Here is a 27,145-nt window from a genome sequence, read left to right as displayed (position 1 = left end):
TCACCAGATCCAGTCTGGTCAAGAGGCAAGCGGGCACACAGCAGTGTGGACTGCAGTGAGCACGTGGGGTCAGGAGCTCGGGGCCCATGAGGAGGGCACATGAAGCCAGCGGCCTATCGGTAGGGACAAGAGGTGTTGGGCGGAGTGGGGACGCCTGTGATGCAGGTTTTGGAGACAGTGCAGTTTCAGGTCATAACAGGTTCTAGGGATTCCCTTCGGGAAGGAGTCGCCGAGGGACACAGACAGGCCGGCCACCCACCTGGGTGCTGAAGACCCCAGAGATGAGATAGGAAAGGGGTGGCCAGGAATACCGTGAGCCAGGAACCAAATCTTCAGTGAAGGGTCGGGTGGGGGGGTCAGATGGAACCCGGCAGGAGTTAGGTGACAGAAGGGGGTGGGTGACAAGGCCCGCAAGAGCAGCAGACGTCACACCCATCGGCAGAACTCGAGGGGCGCTGGGGCCTTTGCAGGAGGAAGGGGAGAGGTGGTTGGGAGGCGACTGGGAGCAAGGAAGGAAGCACCTGCTTCACTCCCCGGCTGGAGGGGCTCACGGTGAGGGCGGGGCTGGGGGCGACACGTGGGGGAGCTCCCGTGTTTCTGTGCGCGGCCGGGAAGGGTGGGCGCGCCCCTCGCGCGTGGCAGTGGTCGGGAGAAGAGCGTTCGAGGGGAAACTGATGGTTGGGCACCTGGCAAACTGCGGTCAGGGTGGCCTCCGGGTGGCCGGCAGAGTCGGGGGCCGAGGAGCGCCAGGTGAGTCACCCGGCGCTTGCGCGGTCGCCCTGCCAAGGGTACCTGCCCCGAGACTGCCCGGTCGAGGATGCTCCGGGGCCACGCGGATCCCCGGGCGCAGGCAGGGGTTCCCCCGAATGTAGCTTCAGATGCCCGGGCTCGGCCGCGAGACTCCGACTCCCGCCTGCGGGGAGGCGCGGCGCGAACGGGGGGGGGGGGCGCGCAGGGCCCGACCCCCCCCCCCCCCGGGTTCCAGAGCAGGGGTGCGGGCAGCGGCCGGGCTTCGGGGCTCCGCGGCCGGCCGGGCGGACGCTTACCGGAGGCCGCTCCGACCCAGGACCCAGGGAACTCAGGCGGGGCGCGGATGACAACCCGGACGGCGGGGCCCCAGGACCCCAGGGCCCCAGGTCCCCGAGCCCAGGCCCCCACCCCCCGCGCTTTCTTCCTCCAGCCGGAAATCCCCGGGTCTCCTCGGGACTGAGCGGGCCCTCTCCTCCCCTCTCTGCCCTCCTTTCCCCTCCCCTTCCTCCTCCCCTCCCCTTCCATCCTTACCCCTCTCCTCCATCCCCCCCTCCTTTCCCCTCCCCTCCCTTCCCCTCCCCTCCCTTCCCCCTTCCCTCCTTTCCCCTCTCCTCCATCCTCCCCCTTTCTCCTCCCCCCTCCCCTCCCCTCTCCTCCATCCTCTTCCTCCTCCTCCCCTTCCCCCACCCTCCCCTCCCCCACTCCTGCCCTCCCCCCTTCTTCCCCTCCTTCCTCCCTCCTTATCCCTCCCCTCCCCCTCCTCATTCCTCACCCCTCCCCCTCCCTCCTCCCCCCTCCTTACCCTGCCCCCTCCCCTCCCCTCCCCCCAGTTTCCCCTCCCATCCTTCTCCTCCCCCCTCCTTCCCCTCCCCTCCATCCTCTTCCTCCTCCTCCCCTTCCCCCACCCTCCCCTCCCCCACTCCTGCCCTCCCCCTTCTTCCCCTCCTTCCTCCCTCCTTATCCCTCCCCTCCATCCTCCTCCCCTCCCCCTCCCCATTCCTCACCCCTCCCCCTCCTCCCCCCCTCCTTTCCCCTCCCCTCCCTCCTTATCCCCCTCCCCTCCCCCCACCTCCCCCTCCCATCCTTCTCCTCCCCCCCCCTCCCCGGGCAGCCGGGGCGCAGCGGGCGCGCGCGGACTGGGCCTCGGCCTCGGCGGGCGCGGGGCGGGGCGCGGCCGGGGCGCGGCCCGCGGGGGGCGGGGCGGGGGCGGGGCGGGGGCGGGGCGGGCGGCGGCGGGCGCGGAGGGGACCGGCCGCGGCGGCGAGAGCGCGCCAGCCCCGCCGTGATGCCCGCGCGCCCCGGACGCGTCCTCCCGCCGCTGGCCCTGGCCGCGCTGCCGCTGCTCCTGCTGCTGGGCGATGGCGGCGGGCGCGGGCCCGGGGGCGCCTGGGCCCAGGGCGCGGCGGGGGGCGAGGACGGGCCCCAAGCGGGCGGGGGCGCGGGCGGGGGCGCGGGCGGGGCGCGGGCGGGGGCGGGGGCGGCCAGGACCCGCACGCCCGGCACCTGTACACGGCCGACATGTTCACGCACGGGATCCGGAGCGCCGCGCACTTCGTCATGTTCTTCGCGCCCTGGTAAGTGGCCGCGCTCCTCGGGGCCCCGCGGGGGCGGGGGCGGGGGCAGGGGCGGGGGCGGGGGGCAGGGGGCGGGGGCGGGGGCGCTCGCGGCTGACGTGGCGCAGGGCGGCCGGCGGTGCAGGAGGGCGGGCCCCAGGCCACCGCCGGGAGGAGGCCGCCCGCCCCGCCCCGCCCCGCCCGCCCCGAGGCCCCGCCCCCACCCGAGGCCCCGCCCCCACCCCCAACTTCCTGCGCGGCGGCGGCGGCCTGCGGGGGCGGGGGCCCGGGGCCACGTGCGGCGGGGTCTGGGTGCGCTCCCCGCACGCCCGTCCCTGCACCGGGGGCTACTTGTCACGGCCCACCCCGTGCCCGGGGCGGAGGTGGGAAGGGGCAGCTCGGGCCGGGGGTGCCGGGGACCCCCTCGCAGCTCAGAGTGGATGGGGAGCTGTGCCCGGACTCCCGCCCCCCTGCAGCCCCCCGCACCTCCACCCCGCTGCTCCCGTGGGGCCCGGTCCTCTGCTCCCCCCCCGCCGCACCTCCACCCCGCTGCTCCCGTGGGGCCCGGTCCTCTGCTCCCCCCCCTGCAGCCCCCCTCACCTCCACCCCGCTGCTCCCGTGGGGCCTGGTCCTCTGCTCCCCCCCCTGCAGCCCCCCGCACCTCCACCCCGCTGCTCCCGTGGGGCCCGGTCCTCTGCTCCCCCCCCTGCAGCCCCCCGCACCTCCACCCCGCTGCTCTCGTGGGGCCTGGTCCTCTGCAAAGCGCGAGGTCCGCAGCCGGCTCCTCCTGCCCGGGCTCTCCGCTGGCCGGTCGCGGCGACCCTTCCCCGGGACCCGGCCTCCGGGGCCCCCCGACGCACAAGGGCCCAGACGCCCGGCGAGGAGCCCGGAGCCGGTTCGAGGGCCCAGGCGGTTCGCAGGCTCACGGCAGCATCTGGCGTGCTTCCCCGGAGCGGGAGAGAGGCTCGCGGAGACGTGGGGAAGGGATGTAGGAAGGAACCGGGAGAAGATGCCCAAGAAAATCCGGCTTGTTCCGAAAATGTGCGGGCGGAAGTTGGAGGAAACTTTTTTTTCTTTCCATAATCAGGCTGTTCGTGCATTTCAGTTCTTTGCAGATAAATCAGCTTCTGGGGCGGGGGCGGGGGCGGGGGAGGCAGGTCTGGGTCAGAGCTGTCACTTATTAACAAAGTATCTCGGGTTCATTGTGTCGAGAACCGAGAACCTGCCGGAGGTGAGGTTTTAGAGCTGCCCGAGGCCTAGAAGATATTTTGTAGCAACAAATAATCGTTCATTATTCATAGTTCTTCTGTGAAGGAGTATTTTCAGAGTAACTACTCCAGTTAAATACGCTACTTAATGGGAGCCTTTTTCAGTGGGATAAGCCCATGGGTTGTTTTTCTTTATTGTTTTAAAAAACTGATCCATAGACATATAAAGTCCATACAGTGCGGATGGAGTTTTAATTTTGGAGTCTCAGTAATACCTACAGCTAGTCCTAGACGGAGTGAGGCACAAGACTGGCAAGTCTGGGCATTTGCTCTTAAGGAAATTCCTTTTCTAGATGGATGCTCCCAGAAAAATTAACTTTTGAAGGTTTTTTTCTTCTTCTTAAGAGTCTGCTACAATATACTTAAATAGAGACGCGTGGTTTCTCTGATGGCATTTAAAAGCCTGACTTTAAGAACACATTAGAGCTCACGTAGAACATGCTGTGGGCTACCCCTTTCCCCCATCTCTTTCCAGTTTCCGTCTCCGGAATTTTAGAAGCCCACATGTGATCTGGGGGGCAGGGGTGGCATGTAACAAAAATATTGCTCTGCATATTTTTGCTCTGAACTTGGTGGATGTAAGGATGTCCCTCTGCTGTAGATTTTGCATTAACGTCAGGTCACAGCTTCTGTATGGCCAGTTGTGGCTCACCTTGAATCTGGTGGACAATGAGGTCAAGGCTGGGGCCACCTCCTGGGGGGGCACCAGGTGGCTTTGCTTCGTTACATGGCCACAGACTGCCTTCTGAATGTAGCTACTGTCTCAGAGGTTCATGCTAGAGCCACAAGGGGCCCAACCAGAGGTGCCGACCACATGGCACCTACGGATCGATCCATCACTAAGAAATTGCCGAGCTTAGTACCTGCCAAGCATGTGCTGAGTGCTGGGAATACAGCTGTAAAAAGAACAGTGCTTGTCTTCATGGCACTTGCACCATATAAATTATGTAACTTAATACATAACAGTATAACTTACATGTAACACTGGTTTTCCCTCACAATTACCGTCCAGGAAAGAAGGAATCATACTGTATTTGAGCTTCTTGTAAAGCAGGGGTTCTCTTTGCTGGCCAGGTTAGTGCTTGCACAGGGAAGCCACATTAGCTTGAAGCCGACTTGTCCAGGGCTACCTTTCCGTCCTTGTTATGGAGGTCAACTGTCAGAAAAGAAAAGAGGCAAAGAAAAAAAAAAAGACGCAATTTAACACTGATTTTCTTGAGAAGTTACTTTGAGGACAGATGGACCATTTTCAATGTCGGGGCGTTCATATAAGCACACATTTTAAAGATCACTTTGAAAAGTAATAGGGCAACTTTGTCCTTTGTAGACATCGTGAATACACACACCAGGTGATTGACCCCCCCCCCGCCCCCGCCCCAGGCTGTAATTCTGTGTGATTGTCCTTGAGGCTCGAGATCCAAGTTTCCAGTCCCGGCTCATGCAGACTTCAGATACGGCATTGCAGGCAGCTGATAAGTAAAGATGGTCAGTTCTGTCTGCATTTGCAGATACTTATTTAGGAGAGTCTCAGCTAAAAAGGAGCGATTAAGGCGAGCAGTGCAAAGTTGCTGCAGGAGAGCAGGGAGCCAGGGAGGTTTCCAGAACAAGAGAAGGGCACCAAGCAGCCTGGGAAGTCAGAGCTGACTGCTTGGAGGAAGTGACACCCAAACTAGACCTGAAGGGCAAATTCCTGTCTGCCCAGGTGGGCCTAGAGAGGCGGTGTCCGAGGGAGCCGGTACCGCTTCCTGGGGGGCAGGCCAAAGCAGGGCCCTTCCAGAAAGTGCTGGTAGTAGCATTTGGCTCCGGGACCGATGGCAAGGGCAGGCGGGCAGCAGGGGAGGACCGCAGGCCCTGAGCAAGGTGGGTGGCAGGCCCAGTGCCTTGCTGGGTGTCCCTTTGGGGCTGGGAACCCCGCAGGGGCTCCCCGGTGGTGGCGGCAGGGCAGCGTGCTGCAGTGATACCCACAGAGGTGGGTCCGGCGCCCTCTGGCCCGAGACTCAGCGTCCCCTCACCCGCTTCCAGGTGCGGACACTGCCAGCGGCTGCAGCCTACCTGGAACGAGCTGGGAGACAAGTACAACAGCATGGAGGACGCCAAGGTCTACGTGGCCAAGGTGGACTGCACGGCCGACTCAGACGTGTGCTCCGAGCAGGGTGTGCGAGGATACCCCACGTAAGTCGGGGCCTAGTCCCCTGCGCGTCCCGCGCTAGGCTTCTGGTAGCCCACTCTGTGGTCTGAGGGGGGGAGGCGCTGAAGCTAAGCCCGGAGGGCTGACCCTCACGCAAGAAGAAATGCCTTCTTGGGCTTTGTTTGGAAAACGCCTTTCATTAATCCGTGTGGGGTTTTCCTGTTTCTAAGAGTGTGTGTGTGTGTGTGTGTGTGTGTGTGTGTAAGAAGCAGAAACGGTGGCCTCCGCGGCGTCCCGTCAGCCGTGATGCTCACAAGTACCTTGACCCCACGAGCAAGCTTTGTCATCAGTTTTACTTTGAGTCTTTGGTCACTTCTGTTGTTGTCGAGCATCCTTCCTGGAGTAAGTTCCCAAGCGACGCGCGCAGGGCTGCTTCTGTTGGAAGGAAAGGGGACAAAGGAATCTAGCCGCTCTAACAAGGGGCGTTCCTTACGGCCTTGACTGTTAAAATAAATTTTGGGGGGTGGAGGGTGGGGTGTTAAGAGACAGAAATTGAAACTGGCCCAGTAAGCAAAAGGGGATGAAATGGAAGGCGGTGGAAGAAGCTCTGAGGCTCAGCTCCTCCAAGGGTTTAGGGCCCCGTTTAGTCCCGTAAGTGATTAACCCTTCCAGCCCTGCATCCCTCGCAGTCACGGTGGGCTTGGGCTCACCACCGATTGCCCAGCTTCAGTGGAATGTTCTTTGCAGTCCTTGTGGCCAAAGGGGCAGGGTATCTTAGGCAGCAGCCCCCCTCAGACCGCAGGCAGGTGGTAGAGTGAAGGTGCTGTTTCCATATGTATGGCGGGGTGTTGGCCACTGTATTCCCCAGATACTGGTTTGTGTTGATGAAAGAAGGAAATTCTTGTAAAACCTGGGCCTGTCTTCAGACCCGAGAGACAGCATGGAAAAGTGTAGTGCAGAAGAGGGGAGGGAGCTCTGGGCTGGAACCTAAAAGCCACGTCAGAATCCTGGTCCTACCCTTTATTTATCACGCAGGCCAGGTCACGCTATTTAACCTCGGAGTCTGAAAAAGGATGTTGATACCACCCCCTCCAGTAACATTGTTAGATGAAATAACATGTTTGCAGACACTGATCTGAACACACACAGTAAATGTCTAAGGTTTTCCCTAACATTTGGAATTCGGGCATTTTCACAAAGGACACTAGAATTCTTGGTCTTTGGTGACCACTGCTGATCTAAGTGCCATCATTCAGATCAGATCAGTAGAGAAAATTTTCTACCACGTGCACCTACCTAGAGGCATCATTGTCCTATGCTTCATAGCGTTGCCTTTAAAAGAAACTCCGCATAGACGGAGAGCGTCGCCAGGAAGCCGTCTGAGTGGTGGGTCCAGGTGAGGAGATTGATGCTTACCTGTTGAGAGCCCGTTACTTTCAAGGTGCAGAGATAGTAGGCTATGGTGTCCACTCTTAAGGAGTGGGCCGAGTGTGGCCATGTGGTCATGTGTGCCACCAGCCACACCACTGGGAGGGAGGCAGGCCTCGTGAGGCTGAGCAGAGCAAGTGTGAGGGGGCGGCAGAGGGTTCCACCTCCACCTGGTCATCTGAGCTATCTGGCTGCGACATCACTTGCTCCATAGATGTTATCCACAGATTTTTAAATATTTCATTTATTTATTTGTGAGAGGTGGAGCGGGGGGAGGAGCAGAGGGAGAGGGACAAGCAGACTCCAAGCTGAGCACAGAGCCTGACGTGGGGCTCGATCTCCTGACCCTGAGATGGTGAGCTGAGCCAAAATCAAGAGTGGGATGCTCAGCCAACTGGGCCGCCCCGGTGCCCCATTATTCTCAGATTTTAAAGAGCCCCGTTGAATCACGTGTCTTGATTTAGGAGATACGGTCTCCCCGAGAACACCATGCACTGGTTTTGTGTCCTTAAAAAGAACTGAAGTGAGCTCGCACGACAGTGAACATTGTTTGGGAAGGACATTCCTCTGTGACCCTCACAGCCCTGAGCCAGTGCTGGAGGACAGATTTCTTGCGGGGAATGCAGGAGGCAGGGTGCACCGCGTTAACCCTGGTCCCGCCGGGCATTCACGTATTGACCTGTGTGAGATTTGCTTCCCCCGACACGGTGCCCATCTCAGGGAGATGCAGCAGATGATGGATGCAAATGCCTGAGCACACGGTGTGGGGTCCTTCTAGCCATGGGCCCTCCCACTGAAATAAAGGGTTGCACGGGGAGAGAGTTGGGGTTCCCATTCTCCTAGGATTTCTCAGGGTGCTTAGAAAAGTGTTTGGAGGTCATGCTGTTGAGCTGGTAAGGAATCCGCATCATCTGGGGGAGGTTTGCTAGGGCTGCCGACACAAGCACTGCAAACCAGGTGACTGAAGAGAACAGAAATTTATCGTCTCACAGTTGGGGAGGCCAACAGCGCTCTGAAACCCAGAGGGGAATCCTTTCTGGCCTCTGCCTAGCGTCTGGTGGTGGCTGCACCCAAACCTCCGTCCTCACGGCCTTCTTCCTCTGTACATGGCTCTCTCTGTGTCCAAATCCCCCCGCCCCTTTTTTAAAAGATTTTATTTATTCATTCACGAGAGACACAGAGAGAAGCAGAGACATAGGGAGAGGGAGAAGCAGGCTCCATGCAGGGAGCCCAATGTGGGACTCGATCCGGCCAGGTTCCTGGGATCACGCCCTGAGCCAAAGGCAGACGCTCAAGTGCTGAGCCACCCAGGTGTCCCAATTTCCTCCTTTTTATAAGGACCCCAGACATGCTAGATTAGGGCCCACCCTCGTAGCCTCATTGTCACTTACTTATATCTGTAAGGATCCTATTTCCAAATAAGGCTACATTCTGAGGGACAGGCGGCTAGGACTTCCGACAGGTCGGCTTTGGGCGACCCAAGTCAGCCGGTAACACCACCTCTTCTGTAGCGCTAGGACTGCGATCCTAGATTTCCAGAGTGACCCACTAATGGAGCTTTTTCTCCCCTGCCGTCTCCTTGAAAGAAAAACAGATCACCAGGAAGAGCAAACACCCATGTGGCAGTTTAGAAATAGGGGGAAACATTTGGGGCTGTCCTTTGGGCTCGTACCCTGTGGCCGTCTCCCCATCGCCTCCCTCAGCCCATCTACAGCAAGAACTGGGGCCAGATGCCCCGGACAGTCTGTAAAGGAAGCCCTTAATTCTATCCCTCGGCTCTGTGAACTTAAGGAAGAGCCTCTGGCTTGGGCAGACTACAAAGATTTCTAATCCAACAAGAAGAGATTTCAAAAAATTATTTGTGTGTTGCTTAGCACACACCAAATCAGAAAAAAAAAAAAAATCACAGGTGAGGTTTTACTGCATTTTAATGTTAGCAAAGAATTGGAGGGAATGGGCCCGATGGTGCTGGTGGCTCCAGGCCTTTTCCACTCTGAAGAGCCCTGGTGAGGGAGGCCCCCCTGGAAGAGAGATGGGGGGGGGGGAGGGCATGGGGAGGGACTCCACTAAGCATCTTCTAGCTCTCACGGGCACAGCAGGTTTCCAGAGCTTCCAGAGGTCCCAGGGGTGGGTGCGGCCTTCGGATCCATGAGATCATCCTCGAGCTGCTCACCACGTATAAGTTGGTCAAGTAGCGGGGTCCTGGCCAGGCTGCTGGGAGTCCGGCCGGGAGGGCCGTAAAGGTCCGAGCTCCCGAGGAGGCAGGGCCCGAACTCTCCCCGGAGGCCCGTGGGCGACGTCGCCGAAGCTGCACGATCTCAGGGTGGGAAGGCCCGTGAGCCCACAGGGATCCCACCGCCTCTTCCAGCTAACGCACTGGTCTCGAACCTTCATTCTGAGGCCTTGGGGAGTTAGCTCTTCAGCCCTGCGGCGCCGAAGCCCGGGTACCTTGAGTTCTGAGGCTGCGCCCCGCTGCCAGTGCCCACGCGCGTGACGCACAGCGCAGGGAGATTTGGAGGAAGAGGCGCCCAAAACTGCTGGCCTCTGTTTCCCTCCTTCTGTGGTTGCCGTATATTCCTGCTGCATCCTCGACGCCTCCTGTGAAGCGCTATCTAGAGCCTGTTTTTCCGTCACCGTCACCTGTTGAATGGCACAGGATCTGGAGGTGTGCTTCCCGCCCCCGGCGGGGAATCCTGCTCGGCCACCAGAGGAAGGGCTGTGCATTCTATCTGCAGCCCCCTTCGGAGGCTAATTTACATGGAAAAAGAAAATTCCTGCTCCGTAGGGGAAGTGATAGACCCTTTCAGGCAATGTCAAGGCTGTTCTCATGCTGGAAATGTAAATTCTCCCAGAACCTGGACATTCATGCTTTGTAAGAGTCGAAGAGCTGACAGGGTAGCCCGGAAATACATTTATTGCCAAACAGTACTATGTCTACTACATTTTTAAATTTTTTGTTTAAAGATTTTATTTATTCATGAGAGAGAGAGAGAGGCAGAGACACAGGGAGAGGGAGGAGCAGGCTCCATGCAGGGAGCCCAACGTGGGACTCGATCCCCGGATCCCGGGATCACGCCCTGGGCCGAAGGCAGGCAGGCGCTCAACTGCTGAGCCACCCAGGGATCCCCCCGCCACTTTTTTAAGATTTTATTTATTCATGAGAGACAGAGAGAGAAGCAGAGGCAATAAATTATTTTCTTTAAAAACTGTAAGAGGGCAGCCTGGTGGCTCGGCGGTTTAGCGCCACCTTTGGCCCAGGGTGTGATCCTGGACACCCTGGATCGAGTCCCACGTCAGGCTCCCTGCATGGAGCCTGCTTCTCCCTCTGCCTGTGTCTCTGCCCCTTCCCCCCCTCTCTCTGTGTGTTTCTCATGAATAAATAAAATATTAAAAATAAAAAATAAATAAATAAATAAATAAAAATAAAAACTGTAAGACTCTAAGAACTACTAAAGCCTGGGAAGGATGATGAATACCTAGCAAGGAAAAGCCTGGAAGTCCTGTCTCCTAAACCCCAGTGGTTTGGGGTTTCGTTCACAGCCTCTTGGACTTCATGTGTTCTGCTCGGTCTTATTTTTCTTGAATAAGTTAAGAGACTTCTTAAAAGTGTGGGATTAGGTGGATATGTTTTCTCCCGGGACATCATTTCCCTGTCTTTCTGAGGTCTAGCCGAGGGTGGCAGGCCCGTGCCTGGCTGCATGCGGCCCACTGAGGGGTCCCAGCGGGACAGCGCCATCCACTCGGAGCGCTCCCACCTGTTGAAAACTGCTCTGTCTTGTCCTCTCTCGACCTTTCAGCTTGAAGTTTTTCAAGCCTGGCCAGGAAGCTGTGAAGTACCAGGGGCCTCGGGATTTCCAGGCACTGGAGAACTGGATGCTGCAGACGCTGAACGAGGAGCCTGCGGTGAGTGCAAGGAGGCCTCCCCGCCTCCCGTCCTCTCTCCCTTCCTACAGTTCGGGGTAGTAAAGAGGCCGGTAAGGTCCCGTTTCGAAGCACCTTTATAGTCTTAGAAATGGATCGACGTTTGTAGGTAGAAAGGGACTCTTTTTCCCTTCCCAGTTTCTGTTTATTGTGGTAAAATACACATGGTACGAAATTTACCGTCGTAGCCATTTCTGAGCACCCAAATCCGGTGGTGGTCGGCGCGCTGGCCCTGTTGTGCAGCCATCCCCAGCCCTCTCTTCACCTTGCAGAACCGAAACCCCGTCTCCACTGAACACCAGCCCCCCTCGCCTTCCCCACCCCAGCGCTCCCCGCCCCTCTGCATCCCCTTCTTTTGGTCTCTGTTCTCACTGCTCTGAGTAGCGTAGTGGAAAAAGGTGAACTGTTACCGACCGAGCTTTTTATTATGGAAATACTCAGACACGCACACGAGTAGAGAGAAGAGTAACAGGCAGTGCGTGAACGAGGGGGAGGATGACGATGGTCCCCGATGCTCCCCGTCTTGCCCACCTTGTGCTGTGCCCTTGTCTGGCTGCGGAGTCAGCCCTCGGAGAGCATCATCTGTGGACACCCCAGGGCACATCTCACAGAGGTGCACTTAGTACTTTTTAACATCAACCTCTGTGCCACGCTCACACGTATACAAGTGACGCTAATTCTTTAGCATCACGGATTGACTCGGGGTCAGGGCCAGGCCTAAGCCCAAATATCCAGTCCAGGCCAACTTCCCGCCTTCTCTTGCCGTGTGAACCCCTCCTTTTCCTCTGGACTGAGGACCGAGGTGCTCGCCAGTGTGGCCAATAACGTCATTTAATAAAAACCTTTAATACTCTCAGTGTCTGCCCTCCTTGGCCTCAGGGTAGTGAGATCAGGGCGGTGTGGAGACTGTAGGATTTCTGAGAGAATTTCTAAAGATGCAGCTGTGTGTAGAATGTTACTAAGAAAATTCTGCAGTTCTCCCCCTCCAGTTGATGTTGGGGGTCTTAGTTTTGTCTCACAAATCAGTATGATCATAAAGCATCCAGTAAGTGTCCCTTCGTGTGCGGCGTGTTCTGCTTTAACGCAGATGCTCAGGAGGCTGGGTTGGGTTTGACGGCTCATGGCGCTGTGTCGTGAGGGTCCGGAAAGATGGCCAGCGGCCCGTGCTGTAGGATTCTGACGAAATAAGAGCCCCTGAAGTCTAACTTCAACAGAATGGTTCAGTGAGACGAGACGGCTTTAGGGTCGGAGGTGGGCGCTCGCTGCCTCGAAGGTGGTCCGCGCCCGCATGAGGGACCAGCAGGCTTTGGGGGCTCTGCTGCTGTCGGGGTCACTGCCCAGGGTGACTGCGTGGTCCTCTGGCTGTCCCCACGTTGTGCGTAGATGTCACAGCCTGTCGGAAGCGCACCTGCTACTCTGGTGCCGGGTCCCCTCGTGCTCACCAAGGCTGCAGCTAACTGCATGGTGCAAGGCCTCGAAGGAGGGTTGAGCCGAGACTTCATCTAATTTTAGGTAACGGGGAAAGCCACAAGCCCTCAGAGTCCATCTGCATGTTCGTCAGGGCCAGAGAGTTACATGTGCAGGTGGAACTTTCATACAGATTTAAACTTCAGTTGGTTTCCTCTGTGAAAATGTTCTCTGATTGGAGGAGACCAGCTTTCAAAAGTCAATGGTCTCACAAACACGTTGATCTCTTTTCTCATCGTTCTTTGGCGCCAAAATGCCAGTCTTCTGTGACGGCTTCGCTCAGGAAACCCGTAGGCACGTGAGGACGGCAGAGGGACTTGTCCAGTGCACTGAGCTCCCCTCTCAGGCCGTGGCAGCCCCAGCGCAGGCGGGGAAGGACCGAGGCCGGCCTCTGCCCGCTGGCGGCGGAGACGTCCTGAGCCCAAGCGGGTGTCCCCTCCGGTGGGGGACTTGGCTGCTGGGGTCCACCCGCGCCCCATGCCCTCGCTCCCACAATCGCTGGGAACAGTAACGGTGTGCCTCATTGTAGGAAAGTTCAGATACGCCCACCTTATATTGCAAACCGAAAATTCTTTTCAATTTGGAACTTGCTTTTTATTGGAGGCGAAAACGTTTTAAAAAGTTCTTCATCCGTATTTATACCTCAGTAACTCGATGTATACGTTTTTTGTGTATTGAAACAGGATAGCTTTAGATTGCCCCCACCCAGTGTTGTGGCAATAGTAGAGAAACTGAAAGAAAGAAAGAGAAAGAAAGAAAACCTGCTACTTTGTTTTCAATTTCCGTATTTGCTTCTGTATTTTTTTCTTAAATAGCTTAAAACCATATAAATGTCGTCTTTTCACAAGTGATATTTTTATATAGTTACCTTTATATTGATCATATATTTTTTAAAGATCTTATGTATTTGTCCATGAGAGACACACAGAGAGAGGCAGAGACACAGGCAGAGGGAGGAGTCAGGCTCCCTGTGGGGCGCCCAATGTGGGACTTGATCCTGGGACCCGGCCCGAGCCGGAGGCAGACGCCCCTCCGCCGAGCCATCCAGGCGCCCCTGTATGTATCAATTTGATACTGTCACGTGGGTTTGCCAGAACTCAGCTCCTTCTTGTCAATGGATATTTAGGTCATTTACAATTTTTCCATCAGAAGTGCTCAAGGAATGTGATAATCTTTGTAAAAGACATCTTTTCCTACTTTTGAGTGAGGTTTTTTTTTTTTTTTTATTTAAAGATTTTATTTATTCACGTAAGACAGAGAGAGAGGGGCAGAGACACAGGCAGAGGGAGAAGTGGGCTCCAGCAGGGAGCCTGACGTGGGACTCGATCCCGGAACCCCGGAATCACGCCCTGGGTCGAAGGCAGGCGCTCAACCGCTGTGCCACCCGGGGATCCCCTAGAGTGAGGTTTTTAAAAACCTGTCACCAGACAAAATTGTAAGGCCAAGCAAGCCAGACCACTCGCAGGTGAGTAGGGCAGGCTGCCGTCGGGGGCTGCGGCGCGGCCCCAGAGCAGGTGGGACCATAGGAGGCCTCCTGCAGCCTCCGGCCGTGCGCCGTCACTGCTCCTCATGGCTTCACCTGGATGTTGTCCTTCGGAGAAACAGGCGCGGCCAGGTAGGACCTGAGTGGCACCCGCCCCCGTGCGGGGCTCCCTGTCGCCTCGGGCGCTTGGGTTGAGGCCCCCGCTGTGTGGTGCTGCGGTGACAGGACGGCTCCTGCTCTGGCACCGGCAGATGCGTCCCCCAGAAGGCCCCTCGCCGCTCTTCGGGGCCAGCGCTCGGGGAGTTCACCTCGAGCTCCCCGGGGATCGGAGGCCCTGCGCCAGGGAGCGGGCGGCGTGTCCCTTGGGGTGGGCCTGGCCCCTGCGTCTGCCCGCTGTGTCCCCGTGGGGACGCCGCCAAGGGGCTTCCTGCAGGAGCGTGGATTCCCGCCTCGGGTTCCCTCCACACAGCAGCATCCCACGGAGTCTGATGTAGCCAGGTCAGGGAGGAGGCCTGTGGAAGGTTCTAGACAGACACGAGTCTCCTCCTCAGCAGGTCTCACTACGTCTCCGCATGGAAACCCAGTGACCGTTGTCTCGTTTCTCCCCATTAGACACCAGAGCCAGCAGCAGAACCGCCCAGAGCCCCTGAGCGCAAGCAGGGCCTGTACGAGCTCTCAGCGAGCAACTTTGAGCTGCATGTGGCACAAGGTATGCCGGGTGAATGGCGTGGCTGTCCGCGGCGGGAGACGCACCTCAGAACCACTGAGCATCCGCCGCTCCTTGATCTGCCGGGCGTTTCCTTCTTGGCACTTGAGGGCTCACAGGAACGTCTGTGGCACTGAGCCTGGTTTCTCTCTTCCAGACCTGTTAGCATCCTTGTTCCCGCTCTTCCTCTTGGCAGTGATTCCTCTGGTCCCTGTCCTTAGATGCCAGTTTTAAGGCTAGCCGAAGCCTTAAGCTCACAAATCACAAACGGGCACACTTAATTTGTACACCAGCTGGACGGTGCCTCCTCGGCTGAGAAAGGGTTTACTTATATTAATGTGAATCGTGCTTATTGACCTGAGGCAGAAATAGAAGTGTCTTATGTATTTACACTAGAATTTAGTGGGACCGTCATGTGCAAAACAGAACGGGTGTTCTTTATGCTTAAAATACTTTTCTGTATCACATCCCCCTTTTTTTTGAAAATGGTCTCCCGAATACAGAATGACCTGTGTACAGTCTCTAAGGTCAATGGCACGTAAGTCCCCGATTCGCACGTTCCCGAACAGCTGGCTCGAAAGCACATGCGGCCCCCTCGTCCATCTCCGTGCTCAGAGGCAGCCGCGAAGTCCTCCCAGAAGACTGGGTTGGAAAGGTGGTGAAAAGGGCTAAAAATCCTGCCCGGCCTTGTCACTCCACGGCCGCCGACTCACAACCCCACCCCACCTGAGGCCTAAGAGACTTCCTGCGACACCTTGAGCTGTTCTCCCTGGGGTGAAAGGTTTGTCCGGGCGGGGACGGTGCGGCCTCTGAGTGTTTTCCCTGACGGGGGCTCACGTTAGTGCCCACGAGCTCCACTGGGTCCCTCCCCGAGCAGGGGCCGCCGACCCTCCAGTGGGCTCCTTCCCGGACGTCTCATCCCCGCCTCACGGACAAGGCCAGCACCGTCCCTGTCTGGGGGGGCGCGGCTGCAGCCTTGCAGATCAGGTGCCGATTTGTTGCATCAAGTTTTTCACCATTTCCCTGGAACGTGTCGCGGCTGTGGTGATAACGCGGTGTGGGCAGGTGGCGCGGCCGAGTCCTGCACACATTGGTGCCCGGGGGTTTGTTCTCACTCTGGTCACGGCCTGATTTAGGTCTTGTCTCAGCCAAACATCTTTTAGTCTGGTCAATGTAGAACAGCCTAGAAAAAATCTTCAGTATCTAAGTAATGAGGTTGTGTGGGTTTGGGTTGTGTTTTTTTTTTTTTTTCCCTCCTGGCCAAGGGGATGTTAACTCAGGTTTTAAATCCGTTTATTTTTATTGTCAAATAAGATACAAAAAGCAAACGTGGAGCTTAGTGAATTGTTCTAGAGTAGCCACTCTGTAACCACTGTCCAGTTCAAGAAATAAGACCGCCAGCCTCTCTTAACTCTGGCCACGTCCCAGCCCTCCTGCCCTCACGGAGGTGGCGTCCTGACTTTATGGAAACCGCACCTTACTTTATCATTCTCCGCCCAAATATGCATTCCTTTTTTTTTTTTTTAAGACTTTATTCATAAGAGACACACAGAGAGAGGCAGAGACACAGGCAGAGGGAGAAGCAGGCTCCCTGTGGGGGAGCCTGATGCGAGACTCGATCCCAGGACCCCGGGATCACTCCCTGAACTGAAAGCAGGGCTCAACCGCTGAGCCACCCAGGCGTCCGCCCAAATATGCATTCCTAAAACTAATGTTTAGTTCATTCTTTCTTTCACATACATCCCTCGCGAGTCTCAATCTACGTGCCTCCCCAACATCTCATTTTCTTCCTTGCGCTCTGGTTGCTGAGCACAGAGGTCATGAGACCTGCGGAATTCTCCAGCCCGGACTTTGCCAGTCCTGTCCCCGTGGTGCGGTTCGACGTGTTTCCCTAAGTCCATTAATTTATTAGGGTTGCCGGATGCTGATATTCTAATGAAAACGTCCTTCTTTTCATTGTTTGACGGAGAGAAACTTGCCCTCCTTCGTCACACGGTCATCCAGCGGTACAGCTCGTGTAAGACAGGCAGGGGAATTGCCCGATTCTTCCCCTTTATTGCCAGTTCTTCAAATGAGGAGTTGGTTCCCTGCTGTCCCCCAAAGATAACAAACTAGAATTTGTTTTGAGGCTCCTCGTGGGCTCACAGACTTTGTCGGCGGAGTCACTTGTGACCAGCAAAAGGGTTCACACTGACGTTAGCGTAGCAGGAGGACCACGATGCCTCCCTCCAGTCTCTAGTAAGGTGTGACGTGAGTAACCCTCCTTCTCCCTTCTCTGCCCCGGCTCCCCACCGAAGGCGACCACTTTATCAAGTTCTTCGCTCCGTGGTGTGGTCACTGCAAAGCTCTGGCTCCAGCCTGGGAGCAGCTGGCTCTGGGCCTTGAACATTCTGAAACTGTCAAGATTGGCAAGGTAAGTGAAAGCCCTTATTACCCTGGAAATAGACCGCCTTTGGCTGGATTAATTAGCAGAGTAGCCCATTATTCATTCCGTGTGCAAAGTCGCAAACGTGATTTATTAATTCCATTTAGTGTGCCACTTGATAATTCATTTCGCCTTCACAGATGGCAGGCTGGTTTCAAATGTGCTGGCTTTTCCACAGCCTCCAGATAAATTATGGCTTTGGCTCCTTTGTTTATTTTGAAGCAATGGCCAATTCTGAATTGGCAGCCCCAGAGCCCTTCCTGCAAAGATACGGGGCACAGCCTTCGTGAGTGCTCGCTGGCCGGACTTGGAGGCCATCCACATTTGACCTCACCCAAGAGCTGTCACCGAGAGGAGCCTGAGCTCCGTGCTCACAGAGGCCTGCACAAGGGCCCCCTCCGGTGAGCCCCGCTCTCCCTGCTGCCTGGGAGTCTTTCCAGCTTCCCCCACTTTGCGGAGAGAAGCCAGAAATGGTGTCTAACAACTTCTGTGTAAGTGGATTTTCTGGAAATATCCAGAGCAGCTCCTGGACCGTCAAACACTTTCAGTCTCACCCAGCCTTTAGCACCCACCAGACATCCAGGCACGGGTTTCCTTTTATGAAAATCCCATTTTTTGCTTTGCCAGCGGGCTGATTTGTTTACAGAAGTAATGCTGCGTGTCCAGGAACTGCAGTTAATGAGATGCTCCGCCCAGTACAGGGAGACGGTCCGAAGTGTGAGCTTAGGAGCCGGGTAGACCTGGCCGGCCACCCCTCGGCCACCCCTCGGCCACCCCTCCACACCTCGGTCTCCCCGCTGGGCAAAAGCGTGAGGAGACCTGACATGTGGCGGGTGGTGCGGGTGAAAGTCGGATGCTTCGTGGGGCGCGTGGCATGAGGCATGTGCCTGGTGAACTGTAAGAGTTGTTGTGAGTTCAGTGGATTGAAATACTTTCGATTACACATTCTAGTTATACATGTTATGCTTTTGAGTTTAGTGAACATTTCATGGAAGTGGTCAGAATTTTCTTGTCTTCTATCTTCCCAATTCCTTCCATCCTTAAATTACTTTATGAGTTTTTATGGGACATAACTTCCAGTTTGTGTCAGTAGAGGTTTCTGGTAGAGTCAGGCATGAGCGGCACAGTCTGTCCCTCCAGGCTGGGGCTCTTCATCTCTGGACTCGCAGGCGGCCGGTGGCCGGGTTAGCCTGGACCCGTGTCATGCCCCCCCCCCACCCCTCTACCTTCAGGCTGGGCCTCCTGGGCTTCCCCTTAATAATCTAACTGCTGACTTCAGTCTTGTGTGTGAAAGTGATATTTTCATCCTACTTTTTTGACACAGTGAAGAACAACTTAGTGTCCCACTAGCTGATTTTAACGCCAGTAGACAATCAGAAAGAAGTGACTTAGGATAAAATGTTTCATGGAAACGTTGAACAGAATCTTGAAAAGATTTAAATGCAATAAATTTAAAGAGCTGTGATGGTGAGTTGAGTTTATAGAACTAAGAACATAATATAACCTTAATTTGAGGTCTTTTCAGTTATCTTTATACCAAGTACTGCTATTTATATACATTTTAAGATTTTATTTATTTGAGAGAGAGAGAGACAGAGAGCGCGTGCACGCAGGTGAGCACGTGCAAACGGGCGGAGGCAGAAGCAGGCTCCCCTCTGAGCAGCCCGACGCAGGGCTCCATCCCAGGACCTGAGATCGTGACCTGAGCCAGAGGCAGACGCTGAACCCACTGAGCACCCAAGAGCCCCCAAATACTCCTATTTAAAATTCACTGCTTGCTCCTCCTTGATTCCACAGTTCCCTAGGTTGGAGCGTGAGGGTAAATCTGCAGGCTAGCATCGGCCTGGGCCTCTGTTGCCCACAGCCAGGCCTCCCGTCCCCAGACGTCAGGCTAGGCTCCCCTTGCTCCCCTTTTCGCTCTGCTCACCAGCTCCAGGTAAAATGTTAACCCAGCACTGGCACGCGTAGGTGAGCTGAGTCGTTTCTCTAAATCTCCCCACCCTGCTCCCTCAGCTCAGGTGGACCCTGGGGTGGCCCTTAGGAAGTCTGTCCCCAAACTGCACCTTGCTGGCAGGGGTGCCACGGACCCAGAAATCGGTGTGGCAGGAAGATCCTGAAGAAACGCACGGTGACTGTGGTCTTACTTTGTGCTCAGGTTGACTGTACGCAGCACTATGAACTCTGTTCGGGGAACCAGGTCCGCGGATACCCTGCTCTCCTGTGGTTCCGAGACGGACAGAAGGTACGTCCGCGGGGCCGGGGCTGCCCTCCCCGCAGCGGGCTGCTGCTCGGTGGCTTCACGGCCGTGGCACCTGCCAGCGTGGCTCGTCTGGGCACGGGCTTGAAGGCTTAGGTGATGGCGGAACCGGTGTCGCTCCCTTACCTGATAAGGTTTGGGTGGTGGACAAAACCTGTCCGTGGTCCTCCCGTTTGGAAACGTTTCAGTCGGCTCAAGGTAGCGCCAGATGAGCTGCCCTGCTGTAGCTGCGGGCGGGTCACGGTCCCCAAGCGGGGTCAAGGTGGGCTCCCGGGAAGGTGCTCGCCCCTGGCCGACGGTCAGCTTCTCAAAGAGCGGAGTGGGCCCGCTCGGCCTGGTCCCCACCGCCCCACCTAGGAGCGTGGCTCCACACAGCGCCCCCGTGACGGCCTCGTGAAGCCGGCCGGCGGGGGTGAGCTCTGAGCGCAGCACCCAGGTGAGCTAACCCGACGGCCTTTTTGGGTGGCCCTTTCCTCGGACAGATCGACCAGTACAAGGGGAAGCGGGATTTGGAGTCCCTGCGAGAGTACGTGGAGTCACAGCTGCGGAGCGCCGAGCGCGAGGCCCCGGAGACCGTCCAGCCGTCGGAGGCCCCGGTGGCAGCTGCTGAGCCCGTGGCGCAGGTGGGTGCTGCTGGGTGCTGCTGGGTGCAGCCGGGTGCTCGCTGCGGTCGGGAGGGCCCACGGCAGCTCCTCTGCTCCAGCACCGCGGGCGATGGGGCAGCGGGGGGCAGGTCACAGTCTCCAGGTGGGTGCCCGCTGCTGACGCCTCCACGTGAACCGTGCTCTTCGGCCGCTCACACGTGCTGGTAAGGGGTAAACCTGCCAGCTTCTCTGAAGTCGCCGGGAGACCAATCCTGGGAGCATTTGGTGGCAAAGGCTCTGAAAGGCTCCTCCCTTTGAGTCCGTAAGCGCTACATTTGAGGGCATTTGCTAGGAAAATCTGCTGCCGCCAGTTAGGGCCCCACCTCTGTTCATCTTCAGAACCTGCGGCAGTAATTTGAATCCCTGGAAAGGCCCTGAAAGATCAGCAGCAGCAAAGCCTGAGAGGCCGCTGGCCCTCGCGCACTCCGTTTGCTGAGGCCGGCCGTCTCTGACTCACTGCCGTGCTGCCTTCATTCAGAGAGTGGAAGGTTCTGGATTCACTCGTGCATTTTCTGAGCACATTTCAGGCACTGTCCCGGGCCACCAGGAAACAAAAGCAAATAAGAGCGCTTTCCCACCTGGTGGGGCAGATGGAGGGCCACACACACAAAGAGAGGCCCTGGGGCCGTGACCCACGCGTGCGTGCAAGGCCGTTCAGGGCTGTCGTGGGAGCTGGGGGCAGGCGGGCGGGGAGTGTCACCAACTGAAAGGTGCACTGGTGTTTGCCGGAGAGCCGTGGCGGCTGCGGAGAGACAAGGCTTGTCCGATGGAGGAGAGAGCGGGAGCCCGTGGGTGTGCCGCGGCCGGGCACGCGTGGGGCTGGGGCGGCCGGCAGTCGGGGCGGGGGTCACAGAGGCCTGTGTCGGCCAGCCCAGGACTGTGAGCTTCGCCCTGTATGTATTGGGAGCCAGGGGAAGGTATGAGATTTGCATTTTAGATGCTTGGCAGAAAGAGATGGAGAACCAGCGCACTGGGGCCGCAGGATGAAGCAGCCTCCGAACTAAGGCCGTGGCGGGGGCAGAGGGGAGAAGCAGGAGGCGGAAGGAGCCCCGCTCTGCCGAGCACAGTCGGGAAGGTGGCGTGTCTGGGGGGACACCTGGCAAGCCACGGTGCACACGTGTGAGAGAAGCGGGGGCAGGGGGAGTTCAGGTATCGAGTTGCTGATTTCCAGGGCTGTGGTGGGGACCAGGCCGAGGGGTCTAGCGGTCAGTTAGACGGGGCCCCGGAGCGGACACCTGTAGGCTTCTGCATCTGCAGCGTTAGGTAGAGGCCAAGGCCGAAGCCGTGGGCGCAAAGGACATTCTCCAGAGACCCAAAATCCTGTCCTCCTAGGAAACCCGTGCTTGATTGCCTGCCTACCTGAGAGCCATAAAGCCTGTCAACCTATTTCCAGAACAGAATGTTCAAGCTCGTACGACTGTCGTGCATGGCACGCCGAGTTCTTAGCTGGGACACCGGGACAGGGTGGGCAAAGAAAGGGCAGCGTGGCCTGGTTGCGTGGGGCCGGGGCAGTGAGTGTGCAGACACCACCCCCCCTCCCCCTCCCCCCAGCAACTCTCGAACGCTCAGCATTTACGTAACAGATCCTGGCTCGCCTGGGACCACTGCTCCCTGGGTCGTAGTCGTGTGGAATTGGAAAACACCGAGTCCTCCTGCCCCCCACCCCGTCCTGCTAGAGTGGGGACAGGGATGGGCCTCCTCGCCCCCACAGCCCATCCCTGACTTGGATTCTTAGGTTGGGGACGACCTGGGTGTTGGTTCCAAGTTGACGTTTGGTCTGAGAAGCCAACAACAGATTTTGTAGTAGCCGCGACCACGTATGTTAGGGGAGCGTGTGTGTCACGGTGGTTACGAAGGTCACCCCAAATTGAGTATCATTATATACCGAACAGCTTCCATTTATAATACACTTTGCCAGCATTAGGTAGGCCTCCCCGGGAGCGCGGTGTCGTATTTCTGGACACAGAGAAAGCTGGAGGTGCTCTACGGCCGCCCGGGCGGGCTGTGCCCTCGAATCACTGAGACTCCAGGGGAGCAGCCCTGTGCGTTTAGTCCCCCGATGTTTATCACGCTTATCACACGATAAATCATCACGTTCTTGCTCTCGTGAGAGGAGCGCAGGTCCATTTTTGGAAAAACCCACGGACGTAATTCCGTAAAGCCCTGTCAAGGCCACATGGCTTTAGAGCAGGCTGCCGCGTGGCACCTTCCCCCGACATTGCCCAGCCAGAACGATGAGCGGTTGGTACATTTACTTTGAATTTAAAAACGGAACGAAGCCTGTGATACGTAAAACATGCACCGTTGCCTGTGGTTTCGGGACCGTCCGGGGTAAGGTCAGTGCGCAGAGACCGTTCACAGCTCCGTGTGCTGGGGGGCCGGAGGGCCGGCGAGGACGGCGTGTACGCCACGTCAGGCGGGCCAGGGAGTCGGGGTGTTGGACCCCTGCTGCGGGGGCTGGGGGCTCCGAGCCTGGGAGGTGTAGACCGGAGCCCAGGCCACACAGAGCCAACCGGGCCGCACCCCAGAGCCCCGGAGGGCGGCAGCGGCACCCGAACCCACTCGGGCTGGCCGAGGACCACGTCCTGCCTCCTCCGGGGCTCAGGACCTGGGCCCTTCTGGTGCAGCTTGTGAAATGCAAGTTGCGTATTTTTGTGCGACCCTGGAGCACGCGTGACGGCATCTTAAAAAGATTCTCGAAGTGTGTTCCTGCTACCCCGAAGCACGGCCCTGCTCTGCCTAAGGGATGCATTTGAACCGCGGCTCCCCCCCCCCCCCCCCCCCACGCAGGGCACGGTGTTGGCGCTCACGGAGAAGAACTTCGAGGACACCATTGCAGAAGGATTAACCTTCATCAAGTTTTATGCTCCGTGGTAAGTGGCTGTTTACCTAGAAACTTCTCTGTCCCGGCGCTGGAGTCCCATCGTCACCTCCCACTCTTCAGCCAGCGCGCTCTGCTCGGCGTCGGCGGGGGCCACCTTTACACACAGGTTCGGTTGTAGGAAGTAAGAGGTGGCTGTTGGCGCCTCCGTTCAGCTCGGTTGAGGCCGGTTTGGTGGTGTCCACAAGCAGTTATTTATGGAGGATGAGGTCAGTTAATTTTAAAGTTCAGTCTGTTCGGGGGGAAAACATGAAAACGGAGAATTAGGATGGCCACGTGACAGCTTAGGTTTTGTGGTATCTGTCCTTTTCCAAATAGATTGATTTTTTTTTTTTTTTTTTTGGTAAAGTCCATCAAACCACGAGTGTCATGACGTTGCTTCACTCCGTGGCCTCTCGGACGTCGTAGAGCAATCCAGTAGAGCTCTGGTGGAGCCGTTCCGGGGGTTACCCGGTGAGCCGAACCTTCCTGCCACATGGTCCTCGGGACCCAGGCAGAGAGGGAGGACGCCTGGTTGGTGCCCAGGGCCACCTGAAGCGGGGCAGGTGGCAGGGGCCAAGACTCCACGTGCCCTCCCTATCCTCTGAGCCTCAGTTTCCTCAGCTGTAAAAGGGGAAGAATGCTTTGTCTTCAAAACAATCCCCTTAGAAAAGCAGAGTCTCGAGGAGAGAGTGTGAGATTCTCTTTCTAAACACGAACGAGTAAGCCCGCCAACGTGTCACTTCTCTGCAGTTTGTTCCATTCTGGGTGTTTGTGAGAAACCACAGTGGCAGAGATAAGAAGTCAGTGAGCCTGTGACTTGCGGGAGTTGTGCAGGGTTTGTCCCTAATGAATAGAAACACAAGGGGCGTCTGGGCGGCGCCGTCAGTTGAGCATCCAGCTCTTGATTTTGGCTCAGGGCAGTGAGATCGGGCCCCACGTTGAGCTCCACGCTCAGCGGGGAGTCTGCTTGAGGCTTCTCCGTCTCCCTCTGCCCCTCCCCCTGCTCGCTCTCTCTAAATTAATCATTTAAACAATAGAATCACTAGTAAATGATACCAAATAAAGTGTTGAGGCTACATAGATCAAATCTGAGGACAGGAGCTCCCTTTAGTGAAGGGGCGCCGTCACGGGTAGGAGGGCAGGCTGGTGCGAACTTGGCATTGGCTTCAGTGCTCGCACCAAGCGGATGAAGCGCCAGGGAAGCCTTAAGGTGGTCTTGAACTTGGGACCATAGCAATCAAACCTAAAATGAAGTGTTTTCTTAAAAAAATGCATCGAGTTGGTTTGGCTTCCTGTGTGTCGCCTGTGCTCATGTTGCATCCAGCTCCTGCTGCTCCACTTACCGTCCTGGAAAGGGTCTCAGAATCCAAACTTGCTTCCACACGAGCTTTGCTGCTACCGGGTTAGCCAAAAGTCTGCTTCGGATTGACTGGAATTCCTTGTTTGGGACGGAGGAGGAGGAAGCGTTAGTGCCCCCGTGGGCGAATTTGATGTTTTACGAACTTCTAGGCAATGGCTGCTTGCCTCTCACGGCAGAACAAGGCTCGGCTTGGCGGCAAGCTGCAGGGGAGCCAGCCTGACCCAGGGCTCCCACAAAGCTGTGTCCTTCTCTTCCCAGGTGCGGTCATTGTAAGAATCTAGCTCCCACGTGGGAGGAACTCTCTAGAAAGGAATTCCCTGGTTTGGCAGAGGTCAAGATCGCGGAGGTGGACTGTACTGCCGAACGGAGCATCTGCAGCAAGTACTCGGTGGGTACATGTGCGTGGAAAGCCCCCCGGGAGCCCTGGCGGGGAGGGGGGTGCCCACATGGAGCCGTCGTCTGAGGTGGTCGTCACCGGGGTGACCCACGCTGCCCTCAGCTTCTCAACGAAGTGTTGCTTGTGTCCTTGTGAGGTTCCCGCTTTGTGTTCATTTTGAAAAGCAAAAGAGATGCTGAGTCAAAGGAAGGGCTTTTTCCATGAGCTCTCCACCTGTCCTCATGGGGGGATTTGGGGTCTTGCTGTCTGCATAGGAGATGGCGCAGTGGACTCCAGGCTGAGAATGGGGTGCCCCCTACACGGCCGCTCTGGCTGGCCGAGCAGTCTTCGTTCAAACCCTCGAGTGGATTACTTTGCAGACCTAAGCCCATGTTCTCAATAAGGGAAGCAGCCGCACGTCCTCCTGAAAGGGCCGTCCCAGCAAGCCAGACCGCGCCCGGCTTCTTACTGGGCTGTCGCCCACTCTCTGAGCCGTCAGCACAGTCTGCGCGCCCAGAAGATTTGTAATTGACGTTTTTGCTTCTATGATGTCTTGTTAAAACATTTGGAGGCCCTGGAGTTTCCTCCCTCGTTAGATTGAGAGTAGATGTGGGGGCGCCCGGGTGGCGCAGTCAGGTAAGCGGCAGACTCTTGGTTTCCGCTCAGGTCATGACTTCAGAGTCGTGAGGTCGAGCCCCGCTTAGTGGGGAGTCTGCTTGGGATTGTCTCCTCCTCCCCTGCTCTCGAGTAGGCCCCAAGTAAGTAAAATCTTAAATAAAAAAAACTTCTTACAAGAAGATCTTATTTTTTTGGTACCTTAGTCTTAGAAAAGAAGTGCGTTGCAGCTGGAAAACGTATCCTCGAGGATGTTGCTGCCACACCGTGGGGCCCCCAGAGTGGGGGGATTCACCAGGAGCTTGCTGGGAATGCAGAGCCCCAGGCCCACCTGGCCTGCTGCATCGGAATGTGCCTGTGCACCAGGGCTCCGGGTGGCAGCCTGTGCACGAAAGCTCCGGACGCTCCCCTTTTGGGTGACGTCCTCTCTTTGACATTAGTCTTGAGTGTGTTTTTGGATGGGAAAGAGTAGAGCCCCCAAGGCTTTGCTCTTTGCTTTTTTTTTTTAATACTTTTTAAACGGTACATACCTTTCAAGAATGTAGCCACGAGCTCTCCCGGTCACGACGATAGGAGCTTTTCTGGTTTTATTTAAGAAATAATCTGTACGTGACCTGGACCACTGGTTTTCATCTTTTTTTTTTTTTTTTAAGGTACGAGGCTACCCCACATTGTTGCTTTTCCGCGGAGGGCAGAAAGTCAGCGAGCACAATGGAAGCAGAGACCTGGACTCCCTGCACCAGTTTGTCCTACGACAGGCCAGAGATGAGCTGTAAAACCCGCGCCCGGGCCGTCGGAGCGGAACCGCGCGGGTGCCGTGGAGGCTCTGCTCGTGGCTTTTCAGAGAGCTGAATGTACTAAACTTGTGGTATCCTCTTTGTGTGTGTGTTTTTTAAGCCAACACACTCTACAGATTCTTTATTAAGTTTCTCTAAGTAAACGTGTAACTCATGGTCCCTTCGCAAACTAAATATTTTCAGTGGCCGATCTGTCGTCCCCTTCAACCTTCTCTTGATGAATCTAAATGGTTTCCTTTGAGACTAAAATAGAGTTGAGGAAAATCAAATTGCCCAGCTATTTTTGGCTCCTGAGTGATTCTGGTGAAAGCATCCTCTAAAGCATCGCTGGTGAACTGCCCACGAGCTCTGGAAAGGCGGCAGTAGTGCTGCTCCTCTGATCTGAAGGGCAGAACTGGCTGCTTGATCGCGTGCTTGGTCACTAGCTTGGAGCAGATCTAAAAACAGAAACCCCAGGCCTCTGGAAGATACCTCCACGCCCACCCCCGGCTTTGCTGCCTCTGTCAACGCTTCTTTCATCGCAGAGCTCAGCCATTGTAATGAGAGCAGTGGGATTTCTGACACGTGCCTGAGTAAGAGAATGTTGGTGCCATAACCGTGTGCGTGCGTGTGCGTGCGTGTGCGTGTGGAAGCCTCTGTCAGTCATGGGAAATCTCATGAGAGACGTCTTTAGTTAGGTCCTCGTGAAGCCTAGAGTCCATGTGAACGGTAAGACTTGACGTCTCCCACAGAAAATGTGGGCAAGGAAGTTCCATGAGGCTTGTCCTGACTGTCCTGTCACCTCCCAGAACGTTTCTGGTTGGATTTGCCATCTGGGTACGGGGACCGGGGAGGCCCTCCAGCCCCGCTCTGCTCTGCGGAGCCCCCGCTCGAAGCGGCTCCAGATTCTGCTTCTAAGTCATTGAGAGGCTGACTGGGCTGCTCTCCACCGTGGGGAGAGCGCGATTAAATTGGCCTCAAGACCAAAGACTGAGGTGGGGGGGGGTGCTGGGCCAGGGCGGCACAGGCCACGTCGCCACCCGTGCGGGACCAGTGTAAGCCACGCCGTCCTGGTGGTTGAGCATTTCACACTGGAAAATAGGCTCCCTTCGGACTAGGCTCCCT

General features: G+C 56.8%; 1 protein-coding gene across 2 annotated transcripts; it reads left to right on the top strand.

The window, feature by feature from the left end:
- Positions 1 to 729: 729 nt before the first annotated feature.
- TXNDC5 (thioredoxin domain containing 5) lies at positions 730 to 26,310 on the top strand. 2 transcript variants are annotated; one of them, XM_049106029.1, is made up of 10 exons: positions 730 to 750; positions 5,594 to 5,743; positions 10,925 to 11,030; positions 14,611 to 14,707; positions 17,002 to 17,117; positions 19,285 to 19,371; positions 19,869 to 20,009; positions 22,821 to 22,903; positions 24,512 to 24,641; positions 25,898 to 26,310. In XM_049106029.1, exons 2-10 carry the CDS (start codon positions 5,655 to 5,657, stop codon positions 26,018 to 26,020), a joined length of 972 nt encoding a protein of 323 aa, XP_048961986.1. In that variant the 5' UTR covers positions 730 to 750; positions 5,594 to 5,654; the 3' UTR covers positions 26,021 to 26,310. The 2 variants fall into 2 exon arrangements, with proteins under 2 accessions (XP_048961986.1, XP_025300613.3); XM_025444828.3 differs by lacking the exon at positions 730 to 750 and adding an exon at positions 2,168 to 2,324.
- The last annotated feature ends 835 nt before the right edge of the window (positions 26,311 to 27,145 follow it).

Source organism: Canis lupus, chromosome 35, assembly GCF_003254725.2.
Source record: "Canis lupus dingo isolate Sandy chromosome 35, ASM325472v2, whole genome shotgun sequence".
Lineage (NCBI taxonomy): Eukaryota > Metazoa > Chordata > Mammalia > Carnivora > Canidae > Canis > Canis lupus.
This window is presented reverse-complemented; position numbering and strand designations above follow the sequence as displayed.